The sequence below is a fragment of the Callorhinus ursinus genome, unplaced genomic scaffold (genome assembly GCF_003265705.2).
Source record: "Callorhinus ursinus isolate GAN/ISIS: 27379988/994484 unplaced genomic scaffold, GSC_fseal_2.0 scaffold65, whole genome shotgun sequence".
Taxonomy (NCBI): domain Eukaryota; kingdom Metazoa; phylum Chordata; class Mammalia; order Carnivora; family Otariidae; genus Callorhinus; species Callorhinus ursinus.
In genome coordinates, this window is record NW_027397127.1 from 4,734,491 (window position 1) to 4,752,247 (window position 17,757).

General features: G+C 52.3%; 1 protein-coding gene across 7 annotated transcripts in view; it reads right to left on the minus strand.

Moving 5' to 3' along the window:
• Nucleotides 1–17,757, minus strand: part of TMEM164 (transmembrane protein 164) — a 161,754-nt gene that overhangs the window by 5,651 nt on the left and 138,346 nt on the right. For all 7 annotated transcript variants that reach the window (XM_025853657.2, XM_025853653.2, XM_073885778.1 and 4 more), the window contains one exon: nt 127–227. In XM_025853657.2, the coding sequence (XP_025709442.1) occupies nt 127–227 (101 nt within the window). The remainder of the gene's footprint in view (nt 1–126; nt 228–17,757) is intronic.

A 17,757-nucleotide genomic window follows, 5' to 3' on the forward strand; every position in this document is an offset into this window, starting at 1 on the left:
TGACATCCTGGCCTTTGGCATCTTGTATTTTCAAAACAAAACGATACGCCAGCGCCAACCAGGATTATCAAGATTTATGGAGAACCCCGCACAGAGGGGGATCGAAGGGGATCGAACCAAACTTACCAGGCCCAGGATCTGCAAGACGCTGAAGTGGTAAAAGAACATGAGGCCAGTTGAGAGAAGGGCCCACCGGAAACTGCTGAGGGGCTCTGGGGTGTAAGCACCTGGAGGAAAAGGGGAGACGGTGAGACTCACTTCTCCTTTGCCCCTTGAGGGTACAGGTGCCAAGGCCGCAGCTGCGCCAGTGGATTGCCCCCTCTCGCTACTTAGAAGACCGGCCCACAGACGCCCTGGCACTCCAGCCAGCCTCCTTTCCATCCTCTGTTCTGCCACACACTGCCGAGGCCGTTACAGAGGGGGGATTTTTTTTTTTTTTTTTTTAATGATGAAAGGAATGCATGCTCGTTAGAGGAAATTTAGAAAATGTTATAGGAGTCGAAACGAGATGGAGAAAACGAAGAACAACACATCCCGGGCATTCTACTCCCCCCACACACGACGCTGCTAACTTGTGGGTGTTATGCGCCGGCTATGTTCCCTATGCCTCAGGAGTTGGTTTGGTTTTTTTTTTTTCTTCTTAATTACTAATTGGAGTCTAACAGTATATATATAATCTGCACCCTTCACTTTCACATTTATTTTCATCTTTCCCTCATGTTTCTAAAGAGAGATGTCTTTGAGGGAGTGTGGCACGGTGGTTGGGAAGGTTCACTTTCATGGCCCACAGATTTGGGGTCGAATCTAGATTCTACCATGTCCGGGCTGTGTGGTCCTGGAAAAGTTGTGGAAACTCCCTAAGTCTCAGCTTTCCTATCTGTGAAACGAAGATACCAGACCTACCTACTTCTTAGAATTGTGGCAAGGAATGACGGGAATAATGTACTGAGGGCTCGCAGTGTAGGATTGGGTACAATGTGAGTGTTCAATGGGTGTGAGATGCTATCATGAGCACATCATTATCATGCTTCGGATAACTACAGAATGTGCCGTATCCAATGGCTATGCCATTTCCCGACCGTTACACAACTCCCTCCCCCCTGGAACAGCAAGAATGATGTCTTCCCCCCCCCCCCCCCCCCCCCCCCCCCGCCCACCAGCGTCACTAGGAACTACCCTCCCGGGAGGCTTGGATGCATTCCAGAGCTTGCAGAGCAGGGGTACGGCTTATCGGATGCTGTGGGGGTGTCACTCCAAATGGGGGCTTGGGGGGGATGCTCCAGAATGAAACGAAGCTGGAACCCTCCATCCCAAGCAAGTAGGTGGCAACGTTACATCCTGGAGTAGTATTTTCCCAAGTCGGTCTTTCACCGATTCATCCATTCATTCACCAGTTATCAGGCATCTATTATGTCTCCAAGCTCCGTGCTAACTGTTGGGGTATAGGAAGATGAAGAAGACAGGCTCCCTGCAATCCCAGACTCCCAGCCTGCCGGGGGGAGGCAGACACGCCAATGGACAATGAGAACCCAGTACCATGGTGAGATGCCTGTGCGCTGTGCCCCATTACCATGCGAGGACAGAACTCAGCTGGAGGCGGGGGTGGGGGGAAGACCTAGGAACAAGGACTGCTTCTCGGTAGAGGGGGCACAGAGCAGTCCTGAAGGACCAATGGGACTTAACCAGGGGCCCAGGTGTTCCAGAACCAGCAGCTCACACAAAGGCAGACATGCAGACATGAGCTCCCGGGCGCAAGGCAATTCGGAGAACCATGGGTAAGAGCTGGGGCCGCAGGGGAGGGGGTGGTGGGGTGGTGAGCAGGAGTCAGACTCGGACGTTGGTTGAGGGCTGGTTTGGGCTTCAGCCCATACCTGCAGGGCCATGAGCCCCAACGCCACAAGTCTCAGGTAGGCAACGGGGAGAGGAGAGAGACCAGAGACTAAGAGACACTAAGGATGCTGGGGACTGGCCAAGTGGAAAGCCCGTGCCCCTTCTAAAGATGGCAACCACCACTCAGCTCCATCCAACCACTGCCCTGCTGGGACGTGTTCCCAGAGTTGCCAGTTTTTTTCAGTTTTGCAAGAGGAGCCAGAAATATGAACTTTTGTGTTGAATTTCCTGATTTTTAAATGTTGGCAAATAATTCAAAATGTTTTAAGAATGCTCAACGGACCAAACAAAACACGTCTTCTCGGATGGATTTCAGCCTGTGGACGGCCAGCTCGGAGCTCTGCTGCGGAGCCACAGGAAGCAGCAGGAAAGTGATGTGATCAGACATGTGCTTGAGAAAGGGCCTGCTGGCCGGTGTGGGGGAAGGACCGGAGGCAGAGAATGTCGAGGCAGGAGGGTGGATAGGAGGCTGCTGCAAGAACCCAGAGAAGTAGGGGATGGACGGCCCTCAAAGGTCATAGAGGTAGGGCTGGAGAAAAGTGGAAGAAAATCTCCCCAGGATGTGAGGGATGGATGCTGGGGAGGAAGGGTGAGGACAGACAAATCTAGAAAGGCCTCTAGCTTGGGCCTCATTGGGTTGATGGTGCCACTGATTGTGATGGAGAAGAGGGGAGAAGGCAGATTGGGGCAGAAGGCAGGGAGGCGAAGAAGCCGATTTCAGACATGTTGAAATCGAGGCGTCTGCAGAATATCCAGGCGGACATGTCTCACTCAGTTTCACTCATCTATAAAATGGGGTGCCACTGCCTACTTCATAAGGTTGTTGGGTAGATGAGATGACCTGACTTAAGTCACATCACACACTCAACGGAGATGTAGGTGTCAGCAGCACCCGACGGCCACTAAAGTCACAGGGGCACATGCAGACTGGGAAAGGAAGGTCAGAGGCGGAACCCCAAGGAACACCATGGGCGGGGGGTGGGGTGTGGCAGGGAGAAGGAGTGAGGGGGGGTGACTGAAGTCAGGCGGGTCTTCTGGGGGAGACGCTCAGGCTTGCTATGGGCACGAGAGCCGGGCTCACAGCACCTGTGAATCAGAAGGCCCTTGGAAGGCATCAGACTCATTCCTCCGGGTTAGAGATGGAGACACGGAAGGCCGGGAGATGGGTAGTGGAACCGCCAAAGTCAGAGCAGGGCGCTGGGCTCTTAGACGCTGCCAGGCCTCTTGCTGCTCGGTGCCCCTGTTGCCACTTGTCCAGACCACCACCACACCAAGTCGTACAGTCTCTTTCCTTGTCTGTCTACCTGTCTAGACCAGAGCACCTGGTGGTGGGGGGGGGGGACACCCTGTCGGATTCGTTTCTGGGTCCCTAGCATCTGGCACCGCGCTTGGTTTGTGAAAAGGCACTGAGCTGCGCACTTACACTTTGCGCACCTTCCTGTCTGCCGAATGAATGGGAATCGGGCACCGTATTGTCCCCCTGGCTCCTGGGGGTATTAAGGGGAAGAGGGGACCTGGAGGACCAGCAGGTGCTCAGGCTCCTGCTCACGCCTCTCAAGGCCGGAGCTAGCCCCCTCCCACCCCCCCAACCCCCGCCCTGCCCCCGGCCCCGTCCTCTGCTTGGCTCCCCCTAGTGGCAGCTGGGCAGCAGTGACGGGTCTCGTGGGCCAGGCGGCCACAGCAGCCAAGGGACGGGAGGGGGCGGCCAGCCTCGAGGTAGCTCAGCCACAGACCTGGGGAAAGCTGGGATGAGGCCCGGACTGCTGGGCAGCCCCTCTCCTTATCACGCTCCTCCCCTGCCCCGCAGTCCCTGCCCGCATGTGATGGGGGAGAGGCACACTCAGACATGGCCAGGGGTCCACGTTCTCATTGCCCCTTGCCCCAACCCCCACTTTACTACAACCACTCTGGGTTGCCCCATGCTCCCCACGCCAGACTGTCGGTTCTATGAATGAGGGGCCGTTTCAGAATCCCTTTACCTCCAGCACCTGGTACACAGTAGGCACTCCCAAAACTCACCACGGCGTGAGCGATCAAACAGCACAGACCTTCCAGAGAATCATCAAACTCTATCAAACCCTTTGGCCTGGCAATCCTACTTTGAGGACTTGCGTCGAATACCTAAAGAACCCAACAGACCATCCTTTATTTGCACAAAGATATTTATACCTGCACCACCTGTAACACCGAGGACCGGGAAACAAACCAAATGGGGAGATAAGGTGAACTCTGGCACCTCGATATTGTGCAACCGCCATTCAAATGACAAGCAAACCATGAGCGTGTGAGGAAAAGTCCCTGGCTGGTAATGGCAAGTGTCGAAGGCGGAACACCAGACAACATGCCACGGATGGAAAACAGAGCCTGGCGGTTTAACGCAAAGGGCTGGGGGGCGGACAGCCTTGCGTGGGAAGCCCGCCTCTGCCACTGCTTATGGGGGTACCTGGGGCAGATGGTGCTGCCCCTCTCCGACCGTTTCCCATATGAAGACTGGAGGTAACACCCACCTCTCGGGGCTGCTGAGTGGAATAAGAGATACAGAAAAGTAAATAGAGCAGCTTGCCTGGCACACAGCGGGCGGCTGCTATTTTTATCATGGCGAAACCACAGCCATCCCAAATCTCGGAAAAGACTGGGAGAAGCCAGGGGCTCTTGCAAAGAAGGGATCTTCTCTGTGAAGGGGGTGTGTGTGCGGGGGGGGGGGTTGCCTGGTGTTTCTACTGCCTTTTTACTTTTGTTGGTTTTTTTTACTGTAAAAAAAAATCAAAAATTCAATTTCTCTGAAACTAAAAAAAAAAAAAAAAAAATCAGAAAGCAAGCAAGCACCCCGAGAATAAATGATCCTCTCTACATAGATATATGCAAATTGTACGTAAATGGGCATCATTCCTTTTTTTTCTTTTTCCATATACCTGAATGTGGCCCTTGGGATAATCCGAGTGAAAAACCAGTTTTCTTCTAAAGGAAAAGAGAAACTTAAGCACTTTTGGAAAAATTAAACACATAAAACTTTTTTTCTACTTTAAGAAAGAAATGTGACATTTTTCTGCTAGCGTCGTGTATCCCAGGAGGATAGAAGCGTTTCATCTCTAAAGGTGGGGGTGGGGGGAGCCAAGATAATAGCTTTTTCTGAAATCGATTTCTGCCAGAAGGAAGCGTCACACGTGCTGGAAAAGAAGTCACCTGCACCAGCAGCAGCAGCAAAGACAGATCCCCAGAGGCCTCCCAGGGGCCCTTTCTCCCGTCCCATAATCCCACCCAGGAAGGACTTAGACCAAGAAGACGAGGCCGGGCAGGGTGGCATCCCGTTCCCCGGTCTTTGTCCCGCTCCCTTCAACTCATTCACTTCATCCAGTACTGGGCACCAGACCCCATGCTGGGTGGTGGGGGGAAGGGGGCAAAGACAGTCCCCACCCCTGACAACTGTCTGGCACTTAAGAGCGAACGATGAGGGGAGGCGCCTGGGTGGCTCAGTCGGTTACACGTCCGACTCTTGATTTCGGCTCAGGTCTTGATCTCAGGGTCCTGGGATCAAGCCCCGCGTCGGGCTCCGTGCTGAGCGTGGAGCCTGCTTGCCCCTCTCCCTCTGTGCCTCCCCCGACTCACGCCCTCTCTCTCTCGAGTAAATCAATAAAATCTTTTAAAAATGAAAGAGTGGTGTAAGCAGGTAAGTAAGGGGGACACGGGGGAGGAGCAGCTGGAGATGACGACTAAGGGGGGTTCTGAAGAAGCACAAGGAGGAGCTGGGGTCGGAGCGCGCAGGAGGGAAAGGGCACTCCGTGCAGTGGGTACAGCCTGCCAGGAGGTGGGGAGGCATGACATGGCACACTGTTTGCATGTCCTCTCAAGCAGGTCTGTGTCACTGGAGCATAAAGTGGGAGGGAAACGGGTGTGAGGAGATGAAGCTGGAGAGACCGGGGTCAGGTCATGAAGAACCTCATTCGCCATGGCCAGGAACTTGGCCCTGATCCTGCACACGATGAGATGCCACTGGGAGCTCTTACACAGGGGAGAGCACGGTCAGATTTCCATTCGGGCTAGTCAGCCTGCTCTGGACACGGAGACAGCTAGGGAAGCAGCTAGGACGGCTCCCAAGTCTGTGACTTCAGCAACTGAGTTGAGTTAGGGGAGAGAGGACTTCCATGGGGAGCACGCTGACACTGAATGCCTATGGGGTGTCCACCTGGAGAGCTCAGGAGAGAAATGGCCTGGACACAGAGCCTGGGGTATAGACTCAATGAGGAAGAGTCCACGGAACGAGATTAAAGCACTGATCGTTGACAGAAGAAAGAGAACCCGCCTGCCCAAGAAGATAGGATGGAAGACAAGATGAGCCTGCCAGCCACATGTGACAATTTACACGTAAAGGGATTAAAATGAGATAATACTAGAAATTCGATTCCTCGGCTGCGCCAGCCGCATTTCAAAGGGCTCAATGACCACCTGTGGCTAGTGGCTACCCTACGGGGCAGGGCAGAAGTAGAACATTCCCACCATCAACGAAAATTCCACTGGGAGCACACTTCTCTATAGAGGCAGAGACAATACTGCCCCTGGCTTTGGTGACATGCTGGCCACATACTCTCGGCTACAGCAATTTCGGGAAAATAGTGGTGCAGGAGCTAGGTGGTAAAAGCTGAAGAGAAGTTTTTTCAGGTGTACAAGGAAGGGAATTCCAGGGAAAGGGAACAGGATCTGCAAAGTCACAGAGGAATCATTACCCAAATTCCCAATATTTCAGTCCCTTCTCTGAATGTCCCCTTCGTCCTTTGGCCCTCACCCACCTACCTCTGCCCATGAGGAGCCTGCTTCCCCTCTGGCCTTTGAAAGTAGTCTCACTGGTTTTTCTCCTTTGGCCCATGTAAGTAGAGTAGGTAACTTCTTTCTTTGCATTGCTGCTCCCAGACCACTGGCCCTCCTTTCTCCCTGAAACCCTACAACCACCATCCAGTACCATCCCACTACTCTTCCCTTTTATGGTTGTCTACAGACAAACGGGTCATGGCCCTCAACATCCCTTCAGGGTGTTAGTACCGGGCTCGGTACCCCTCTCTCCAAAACCATCCCTGTGCTATTTCTTGATAATTTCAACGCATGCCTGGATGAACCTTCTAGTCTCCCCGTCTCTCAGTTCCTTGGCGCCCCGCTCCTCAACGACCTTGTCCTCTATGGTACCTCAGCCACTCGCTCCCGTGGTTATGCCTGAGACCTCAGACCTGTGAATATCTGCAACCCCCCCGAGATCAAATATTCCCTCTTCAACCACCACTTCTCTCTTTCCGGCTTACACTCTCACCCTGACCCCGACACTTTGACCCGGCCGGAATCTGGGATCGGTGGGTCCCACCATCTTCTTGCTGTCCCTCACGGCTCCCACTTCCCTCCTTAGATTCCATGGCCGTTATTCTAATGATCCCTGGCATACACCTTTGACTCCACAGCCTCTCATGATTGTACTCATCTTGGGGAAAAAACAAAACAAAACCCAACAACCCAGCCCTGGTTCAATTCCAATCTGCTCCTCTTCCTTGCTTGCACCCACACAGCTGAATGTGTCTGGGGAAAAACAACAGTGCTGACTGTTCTCACTTCAGATTTGTGATCACAGACCTCAAGTGCATCCTTCGTGTTGCCAGGCAATCACAGTACATCTCCCCTCTCCATTCACTCTCTCAGGCAACAACTTAATATGGCCTCCTCTCTTCTCAAACCTCCAATAGGTCTATCCCGTCCTCGCTCTCAGATGATGACCTTGCCTCCTACTTCACTGAGAAAAAAAAAGGATCAGGCAAAAAAACTTCCAAAGCTGGGGCACCTGGGTGGCTCAGTCGGTTAGGCATCTGCCTTCAGCTCAGGTCATGATCCCGGGGTCCTGGGATCAAGCCCCACATCAGGCTCCCTGCTCAACAGGGAGTCTGCTTTCTCCCTCTGCCCCTCCCCCTGCTCCTGTTCTCTCTCTCTCTCACTCACTCTGTCTCTCTCTCAAATACAAAAATCTTAAAGATTTTTTTTTCAAAGCTCTCATGATTGCCTCTAACCACGTACCTGCATCGGTGGCCGATGTGCTCTGCCTTCACCGTTGCCATGGGTGACCTGCCCAGGACCCCGGCCAAGGCCAGCCTTCCCTTTGTATCCAGATTCTGTCCCCTTTCACCTACTCGGTACCACCCCAGCCACTGCAAACACCTGACCTCGCTTCCCCCTCGATCCTTGGCCCCTCTTTAGAGCAAAACTCCTTGAAAGATTTCTTTATGCTTAGATCATCCAATATGGTAGCTTATACTGGCCACGTGTGGCTACTGAGCCCTCGAGAGGTGGCTAGCATGAACTGACATGAGCCGTGGGTGTAAAATACACACTGGATTTCAAAGGAAGTAAAATATCCTCGTAATGATTTTATGCTGGTTACACTGGAATGAGAAGGTGTTGGATATACTGGGTTAAATAAGATAGAAGAGATGTTATTAAAATTAATGGCACCAGTTCCTTTTACTTTTTCCGAGTGCGGCTACTAGAACATTAGAAATTATGTACGTGGCTCACATCTTTTTTTTTTTTTTTTTTTTGGACAACACTTGTCCATACTCCCTGCCCACAATTCCTCTCCTCCCATCCTCTCTTAACCTGCTCTAATTTGGCTTCTGCGACTACGCCCCCCCCTCCACCCACTCCACCAAAAACAGCTCCCTGCAAGGTCACAAATAACCTTTCCACTGCTGAATCCAATCATCGATTCTCAGGCTTCAACTTCTGCACCCTTCCGGAAACATTCTTTGCCTGGCTTCCGGGATACTGTTCTCTCTTTGTTCTCCTCCTGCTCCACAGGCCTGCTTCTTCTCCATCCCCTCTAGCAGCTCCTCCCCCTCTCCCCGACCTCTAAAGGATAGGAGGTCAGGCTGCAGAACTCAGAGGTTTTCTCTTCCCCATACACTTTCATTCCCTGGGTGGTTTCAACCAATCTCATGGCTTGAATACGATCTATGTGCCGATGACTCCAACATGCACATCTCAGCCTGGACCTCTGCCTTGAACTCCAGGCTCACACATCTCATAGCCTGCACCATAGCTGCACTGGGATACCTAAATGGGCATCTCATGTTCTTAAACCCAACTTTAGACCTTGGCTCCTATGGCAGGTGACTACCGTACTGGCTCCCAGTGAGTTGCACCCTCCCGGTATCCACACCCTTATGTATTCCTCTCCCACACTGATCGGGCCACGTGACCCACGTGGCTCAGCCATGCAACTTGCTTCGATCCACGGGATATCATCAAAAAAGATGCCATCGGAGGCTTGATAAGCTCCTGTGCCTTGGAGTGTGCCCTCTTGGACTGCTGCCCCGAGACCCCCATGCCATGAAAGGCCCACGCGTACAGAGAGGCCCAGCTGTCCCAACTGCTCCAGGTGAGAGCCCAGGCAAGACCAGTAGAAAACGATCTTAGGCAGCTAGGGCCGCCATAACAAAATACCATAGACTGGGTGGCTTAAACAACAGACGTTTCTTTTTTCCCAGTTCTGAAAGCTATAAAGTCTAAGATCAGGTGTGCAGGCAGATTCCTGTCTGGGGAGAGCCCACTTCCTGATCTTTCTGCTGTAGCCTCACAAGGTAGGAGGGGCTAGGGAGCTCTCCGGCCTCTTCCTCTAAGAGCGCCAATCCCATTCATGAGGCCCCCACCCTCATGACCTAATTGAACCCCAATTACCACCCAAAGGCTCTACATCCAAATACAATCACATTGGGGGTTAGGATTTCAACATAAGAACTTGCAGGGGCAGGGGCACAAACATTCGGTCCGTAACAACGAATGACCCAGTCATCCCACACAGTTGTGAAAAATAGGACTTCGCTGGGGTTTTTGGGGGTACCTCTTAATCCCCTTCACCAATTTTGCCCAGCCCCCCAACCCCTTTCCCTCTGGCAACCACCAGTCTGTTCTCTGGATCTAGGAGTCTGTTTCTGTTTTTGTTTGTTCAACTGCTTTGTTTTTTAGATTCTACATATAAATGGAATCATATGGTATTTATCATTTTTTTTTTTTTTTTTTGCTTACTTCACTTCGCAAAATACCCTCTAGGTCCATCCATGTTGTCACAAGTGGCAAGGTCTCCTTTTCTTATGGCTGAGTAATATTCCACTGTGTGTGTGTGTGTGTGTCACATCTTCTTTATCTATTCATCTACTGATGGACACTCGGGTCACTTCCATACCTTGGCTATTGTCAACAATGCCGCAATAAACATAGGAGTGCATAGATCTTTTCCAATTAGTGTTTTCAGTTTCCTCAGACAGATACCCAGGAGCAGGATTACTGGACTGTACAGTATTTCTATTTAATGTTTGGACGAACCCCCGTACTGTTTTCCAGAGCGGCTGTACCCGTCCGCATTCCCACCAGCAGTGTAGGAGGGTCACCTTTCCTCCACATCCTCGCCAACACTTGCTGCTTCTTGTCTTTTTGATACCAGCCATCCTGAGAGGTGCAAGGTGGTATCTCACTGTGGTTTAGATTTGCATTTCCCTGATGATGGGTGATACTGAGCACCTTTTCATGTGTCCGTTGGCCATCTGGAGTCTTCTTTGGAAAAAATGTCTATTCAGGTCTTCTGCCCATTTTTAATTGGATTATTTGGTCTTTTGGTGGTTAGCTGCGTAAGTTCTTTATACATCTTGGATACTAACCCCTTAGCAGATATGTCATTTGCAAATCCCTGCTCCCATTCAGTAGGCTGCCTTTTCATTTTGTTGATGGTTGCCTTCAGTGTGCAGTAGCTTTTTAGTTTGGTGTAGTCCAATAAGTCTTTGTTTTAAGCCCCTACGTTTGGGGATGTTTGCTACTTCCACCCCGTAGCACCCCCCACCACCCGCAGGGGGGAAAAAAAAAAAGCAATAAACAAGCACAAATCCCTCCTCCTAGTCTTTCTGATCTCAATTAATGGTCTTCCATCTAAGTTACTCAGGTCATAAACCTTCGAGAGTCATCCTTGACCCCTCCTCCTCTTGAGAACACCCTACATCTGATCCATCAGCAAATCCTGCTGGCTGCACCTTCAGCATGTACCCAGAATCCAATGACTCTTCTCTGGCTCTCCTGTCAGTACGGCAGCCACTAGCGTCTCCTGCCTGAGTTATTACACACATCACTTACCGGTCTCCCTGCTTCTACCCCTGGTCCCCCTATGGTCGAATTTCAGCAGAGCAACTGGGTGAGCCCTTTATAATTCATTCGGATCATGTTAAGTCCTCGGCTCAAAACCATCCAATGCCGCCCATCTCCCTAAGACTAAAATGCCAAGTCCTTCCTATGGTCTGTGAGGCCTTCTATATGATCTGCCCCCTCATGTATAGCACCTCCCTGACTTCATCTCCTACAAGGTAACCCCTTCCTTCGCATGGCTCTAGACACAGCGACCTAGTTGCTGTTGCTGGAATATTCTAGAAACACTCCCGTGTTGGGGCCTGTACACTTCTTTGCTCTTCTTGGCATATTCCTCCTGCAGGTATCCAATGGCTCAGTCCCTCACCTACAAGCCTTTACTCAAATGTCACATTCTCAGTGAGACCTTCCCTTTAAATGAGGCTACCTCATTTAAAACTGCAGCCTCCCCAACCATTCAGCATCCCTGTACCCCTTACTCCGCTTTACCTCTTCCTCTGTGGCACTTCACATTATCTGACATACTATACACTTCGCTTGTTTCTTTACTGTCTCTTTCCACAAGAATGTAAACTCCGTGAAAGCAAGGATAATATGTATCTGTTTTGCTCACTGCTCTATCCCCAGCAAGTGCCGGATGCAAAGTAGGGGTTCGATAAATATTTGCAGGAAGAATGAAGTGAGCAGCCCAGTATGTTCGAGAACTTTCTGCAGTTCAGTATCATTGAACTATCATGCAGGAGGAGATGGGAGTCAGTTTACGAATTCTGTTTGCCACGTTAGATATTTTGGACTTTACACATCACCTTGAGATCTTGGTAAAGGGTAGGTGCAGTGTGTCTGGGGTGGGGACCTAGAGTCTGCATTTCTAACTGGCTCCCAGGTGCTGCTGGCCCGCAGACCAAACTTCGAAGCAAGGGGCAGAGCTTGCAGTCCGACTGCTGACTGAAGAAGAGCAAGGCTAGAGGCGGGGACACCAGTGTTGAGGCTGTTGCAAATTGAACAAGTCAGGGATGATCCAGTCTGAACCAAAGGAGGAGTACAGGGAATGAATTTGAGAAATGATCAGGAGGTCGAATTGATAGCATTTGGTCACCGACTGGATGTGGAGGAGAAGGGGAGTGAAGGGCCAGTGATTATCTGCAGATTTCTGGCCCGGGTGATGAGCGGATGGTGGTACCACTCAATGGGATAGGGAATGTGAGAGAAGGTGCAGGCTTGGGAACAGGGAAGAGAACAACTAGTTTAGTTCCCAGCAACAACGCCATCCCGAACCTTTATGTGCGCTCTACATGAGAAGCCTCCATTTCGAGCTTCTGCAAGCCTGTGCCGCCCAGGGCACGATCCCAGGATGACCACGGATGTGGGATTTCCCATTCTCGCCATTGGGCACAGGCCCAAGTCAGGTTCCCCTTCATCCGGGCATCTGACCAAATGACCTGTGCCTTCTGGTCTGTTTAACGTACAAGAGGCTGTCCTGAGGTAGAGGTCCAGGTGGAAGGTCCATCTTGCCGACCTCCTATCCTGAGGGGCCAGAGAGCCCGCTCAGGCCAGGTTTCACCTTCAAAGTGCCTAAGTGGGGGCTGACTGGGCCACGCCGCCTCTGGCTAAAGGCAACATAAAGACCTCCCCCTTCATCTCTGAGGATCCCAGCCAGCCCACTGCCAACAGCCCACGGAGTGAGGGCTCTGAGCTGGCAAAGAATCTAACAGGTAGACCTGGCCTAGCAGCTTCAGCCCTGGAGTCCAGAGACCCAGGTCCCAGCGTCCACTCTCATCTATGTGCGTGGATCGAAACCCCTCTAAGCAGCACTGCCCCACTTGCAGGGAAATTTCAGGCCCCCTCTACCTCGCAGGAGCATTGGAGGAATAGAAAAGCCAAAGGAACATGGAGATACTCTACAGAAAAGTGGTATTTAAACCCATAACATGCCCTGGCGCCTCGAACACCTTATGCGGTTAGTGTCAGCAAGCGGGGGGCGACTCTTGGACCATTTGAGGCAATGAGGCCTAACCTTCAGCCTGTATCAGAATCCCTAAGGGGAGTGGTGCTCAGACTTCAGCTGGCATCAGAACCCCTTTGGGGGGCTTGGTACAAGGGAGCTTTCTGGGCGCCACCCCAGAGTTTCTGATTCAATGGGTCTGGGGTGGGACCTAGAGTCAGGAACCTGAGAATCTGTATTCCTAACAAGTTCCCCAGTTAGGCAGCTGCTGCTGCTGGTCTGGGGACCATCCTGTGAGAACCCCTGTCCTCGAGAACTTGTAGAAAATCAAGATGCCTGGGCCCCGCCCCAGAGACCTGAATCCAGGAGAGGGGCCCCAATCCGGCCCCCTGTGAAAAGCAGTGCCTCCTGGAAGCGGCTACAATTACAGTGGGGAGTACTTGACTTAATCCTGTGCTCCTACAAAGCACGCCTGAGCCCCAATTCCTTTCTCTTCCACGGGGAAAACCCCACGGTCGTCGGAAGCTCTCCAATCCATCCCCCCGCATAGGCCTCAGCCCCTGGCCAGTTTTTCAAATTCTCCAGCTCTTCCCTCACCCCACAGACACTGCAGGAGCCTTCAGAATCTGCCTGAGCCCCCAAGCCTTTCTCCTGCCCTTAGCCTGGCCTGCAGAGTGGAAGTGGGAAGCCAGAGAGAGAGAACTTTCCCAGCACCCTAAGGCTAGTTAGACAAGAGGGGGGATGGGCTAATGGGCGGGGTGGGGAAGAAACAGGTAGGCTGAGGTCAGTATGACCTTGGGGCCAGTTTTCAAGCCCTCACTGGCCACAGTACTCTTGCTTTAACGGTCCTAGAAACCAGCACACCGGCTGTGTCCTAACCCTCATCCTCCAGGAGGTAAGCTTAAAGCTTATCTCCAGAGACACGTGGCTTGCCTGCATCAACCTTGGGGTTCTTACACCCCAGTTTCCTGAAATGTCTCCAAAGGACATCTGATCTGCCTGTGCTTCAAAATACCTTTCTTAGCCTGTCAAGCCTGGGAGTTCCCGGCTCCCCAGTTCTGAAACAAGAGCTCCCTCTAGTGAAGTAGAAAGGGGTTTCCAAGTAGCCTTGAGGCAGGGCTCCTTCATCCTCCGGAAGCGGGGCACAGATCCCCTGGCAGCGTGGGACACCAGTGAAGCCCTCCCCAGAACAGGGTTTTGAATGCATAAAAGGCAAAGCGTTACAGGAAAAGCTAGTGTTATTAAAACGGAGTCATCAAGAGAGGAAAAACAGATCTATAAAATCTATAACACAGTCCTTGCGTGTTTCTTTACTAAGTAAGGCATTTAATGAGCTCTAGCAGTGAATGGAACCGCTACCATGATTTTAAGGCAGTGGGGAGCATCAGCTTTTCCCACCCAAGTTAATGGACCCCTTATTCCTATTCGTGGACCCCACGTTAAGATCCCCTGCCTAAACAGAACCACCGCACCCACCTAACCAAAACAACCCACAGGGATGAAGAAAAGGGGAGGGAGTTCCCAGAGCAGGGAATTGGGTCACGAGCCCCGTGGGTCCAAAAGCAGTGTGGGAGCTGTCCTCCACCCTTCCTGCAGCTGACCTCCCTCCAGACCACCCCACTGGACCCCCTGGAAACCTGATCCCGCCATCGGCAAATCCTTCCACACCTGCCACCTCCGCACAGCATGGCCCTGGCACTTCCTCACCCTACGGAGCCCTGGCTCTCCCCCAGGACACTGCTTCTCCCTCGGGCTGCTCTGAGCGGAGGCTCTTCTTCTTCCTCCTCCCGTGCTCGCAGCAAGCTCGCGTGGAGAGAAGGGGCGTTGAAGATCCCCCCCCTCCTGTTACTGCTTCTGGATGCTTACTCTTGTCTCCTTCTTGCAAGCTTCACCTTCTCTTTGTCACCATGGTCCACCCCCCTCCCCTCGTCCTCCAGGTCACCATCAGACTCCTCCCGGATCAGTCTCACTGGGCTTACAGTCATTGCTCTGGGTGATTTCACCATCCGTGCGGGGGCCACTTCTAACATCCTAACGCCCTGGCCTCTTGAACCTCTTCAACTCCGCACATCCGCACCTCCATTCCACCTTCCTACCCACGACCGGCTTCAGGGAGCACCCCCAGCCACCCCGCCTCAGCTCTATTCCTCTGACCACAGCCTCCCCGTTGTTTCAGATTCCATATCCTCTTCTCTACTGGGCATGAGCCCGCACACCTCCTGGTGACCTCTGATCCCTTGATTCCACACCCCCCCACCCCCATGGACCCCCTCCTCGTTCTTCCGTCCTACCATCTGGGACCCCATGACTGATCACTTCAACTAGCCCCCTCAACTCCCAGGCGGGCAGACGGCCCTCTTCCCTCCCTTGTACCAAGCCGCTCCACGCTTCTCCCTACCCCCTCACTATCTCATCCCCAAGGGGCGGCCTGCTAAGGGTGAGAACCTGAGAAGTAGCTCAGACCACATTTTAGGAGACTGGTAGGCAGAGTCACGGTACCTTAGCAAACAGAAACCATACAGAGAGCAAATTTACATCGTGTGAACTAAGTGAGGGGCACTATTCCTATTTTACAGATGAAGAAAAGGAAGCCCAGAGAAGTTAAGGCACTTTGCCAAGGTCACACAGCTCGTAAGCGACAGAACGGGCTTTGAAAGGAGGGGAGTCCCGCTTTGACACGGGCACATCTCAGAAGCGTCTCATCCATCGGCCGGCAGCCAGGCCTGTTCAAATTTCCTCTCGAGCTCCTCGGTTCCTTTGACTGGGTGGGAAAGAAGTTCAGGGCCGGTGTACAAATCTGGCCACCTCAGGTAGTCAGGGTCCAGAGCAGAAAGCTCCTGTAGGTATCCAGACCAAAGCTGCGGGCTCTAGCCCCGCCTGCCAAAGCAGCCTTCCCTGTGCTGGAGGCGCTGGGTGTGCCTGCTCAGCTCCTAATAAAGTAAGCACTCTGTTGCCCATTCTGTTATTGTTCCTTGAGTGACCCGCCCTTGGCTGGAAACCGGAAAGGAGGAAAGTGGGTGGCAGGGTTACCAAAACTCTGTCCTAAACCCCAAACACCCCTTGCTTTCTGGATCTTCAACACCATTGATCCAAACTTGGATGGATACTTCAAGCCAGATGTTCCGCGCCTCTGCGCAGGCTGCTGAGCCCTTCCCCCCCCCCCCCAACCGGAGAAAACGGGGTCACTGTACAGACCAGTGCCGGGAAACTGCAAGGAAATCTGTTTCTGCGCTCGTCACCAAACTTCTGGAGCTACACTGTCCAATACAGTGGCTACAGCTCCTAAAGACCTGCAGCCAAGTCAATTTCAATGCAAATTCATTAAACTGAAATCAAGCAAAAAAATTCCTCGGTCCTAGTTCCTGGGTCTGTACTAGTCCCATGTCCTCTGCTCGGGAGCCACATGGAGTGAGCGGCTACCATACTGAGCAGAGCAGATCTAGACCATCTCCGCCGTCACCAAGAATTCTACTGGACAGCGCGCAAACAGTCCAGACCTACCTCCTTCTCCCATCTCGCGCCATGCTCACTCCTCCCGTCAGGACCCATCTCCATCCACTGCAAAGCCCCTTCCTTCTCAGCAGGGGCTGGCACCTGCGGTTCCTCCATTCCCCTGCCTCCCTAGTACCTTCAGAACACTCCCTCTCACTACTGGCCTTCGCCTTAGCACCTGAACGTGCCAAGCCTTGGGCAGAGAGGCCAGGGGAGGAGGGGGAAAGGAAAGGTAGGAAAAAGGTGGGCTGCGGGGGTGGGGGAGCAATCCCTCCCTTAGCTCTGCAACACCCTTAACCCCTCCTTCCTTAACGCCCTGCTCTTTCCCTCCCATCTCCTCTTCTCCAATGGCCATACTTTGCCAGAACTCTCTGAACCTACGTGGTGCTCCAGATCACTACGACCTGAGGAACCTTTCTCCTGCCTCAGTTTCCAGGACAACCAGCCACGCCTACTGCTCTCCCCGGTCCTACAATCGCCCAAGGCTCCTTTTCTTTTATCTCCTATTCACAGCTGATGTTCCCTGAGGCCTTTTCTCCAAGTTCTATTTCTTCGCCCACCCCACCGACGTAGCTACCCTGGACCATCTCATTCACTCCCGTGTGTGTGTGCACCTTCTTTATACCAATGACATGGAAGTCAGCCTCCAGCCCAGACTCCCCGGAACACCTCCGGAATATTCCGTCCGACTGCCTCCTGGACATCTCAGCCTGATAGCCTAGAAGTGTCTCAAACTCAAGTGTTAAAAAAAAAAAAAAATCTGCCTTCCTAAAACATGTTCCTTTCCTTCCTTGGCCCTTGTCCATGAGTGGCCCCCTATCTCCCTCAGCCCCCTAGGCGGAAATCCTGGGGCCTCACAGACTTTGCCCTCTCCCTCGCTCCCATAGCATCTTAATTACAATAAATACTACCAGTTTAAGTATTTAGGATTATTAATTTAAATTAACATAACAGTGATCTTAATTGTAGATCCTCATTTCCTGAAAAGACGAACGAGAAGATGAGACTACTGCCACCTTGTGGCAAAACGCTGATGAACATGCGGATGAGGCCGTTGCAAATGCTCAAGGCAAACAGAAGGTATAAAGAGAACGTTCAGAAAAGAGTGCTTTAGGCTGCCAAGGAAGTCAGACACAGCGCTGGAGTTGGGGGGCAGCATCGCTGAGCTAATGTTCAAGGAGGACGTGGAGTTTGCCAGGTCCCAGGTAGACAAGCTGTCGTGTGCTCGGACATGGTGTTGGTGGCAGGTGGGCCAAATCTGTCAGATTTGTTCGCTT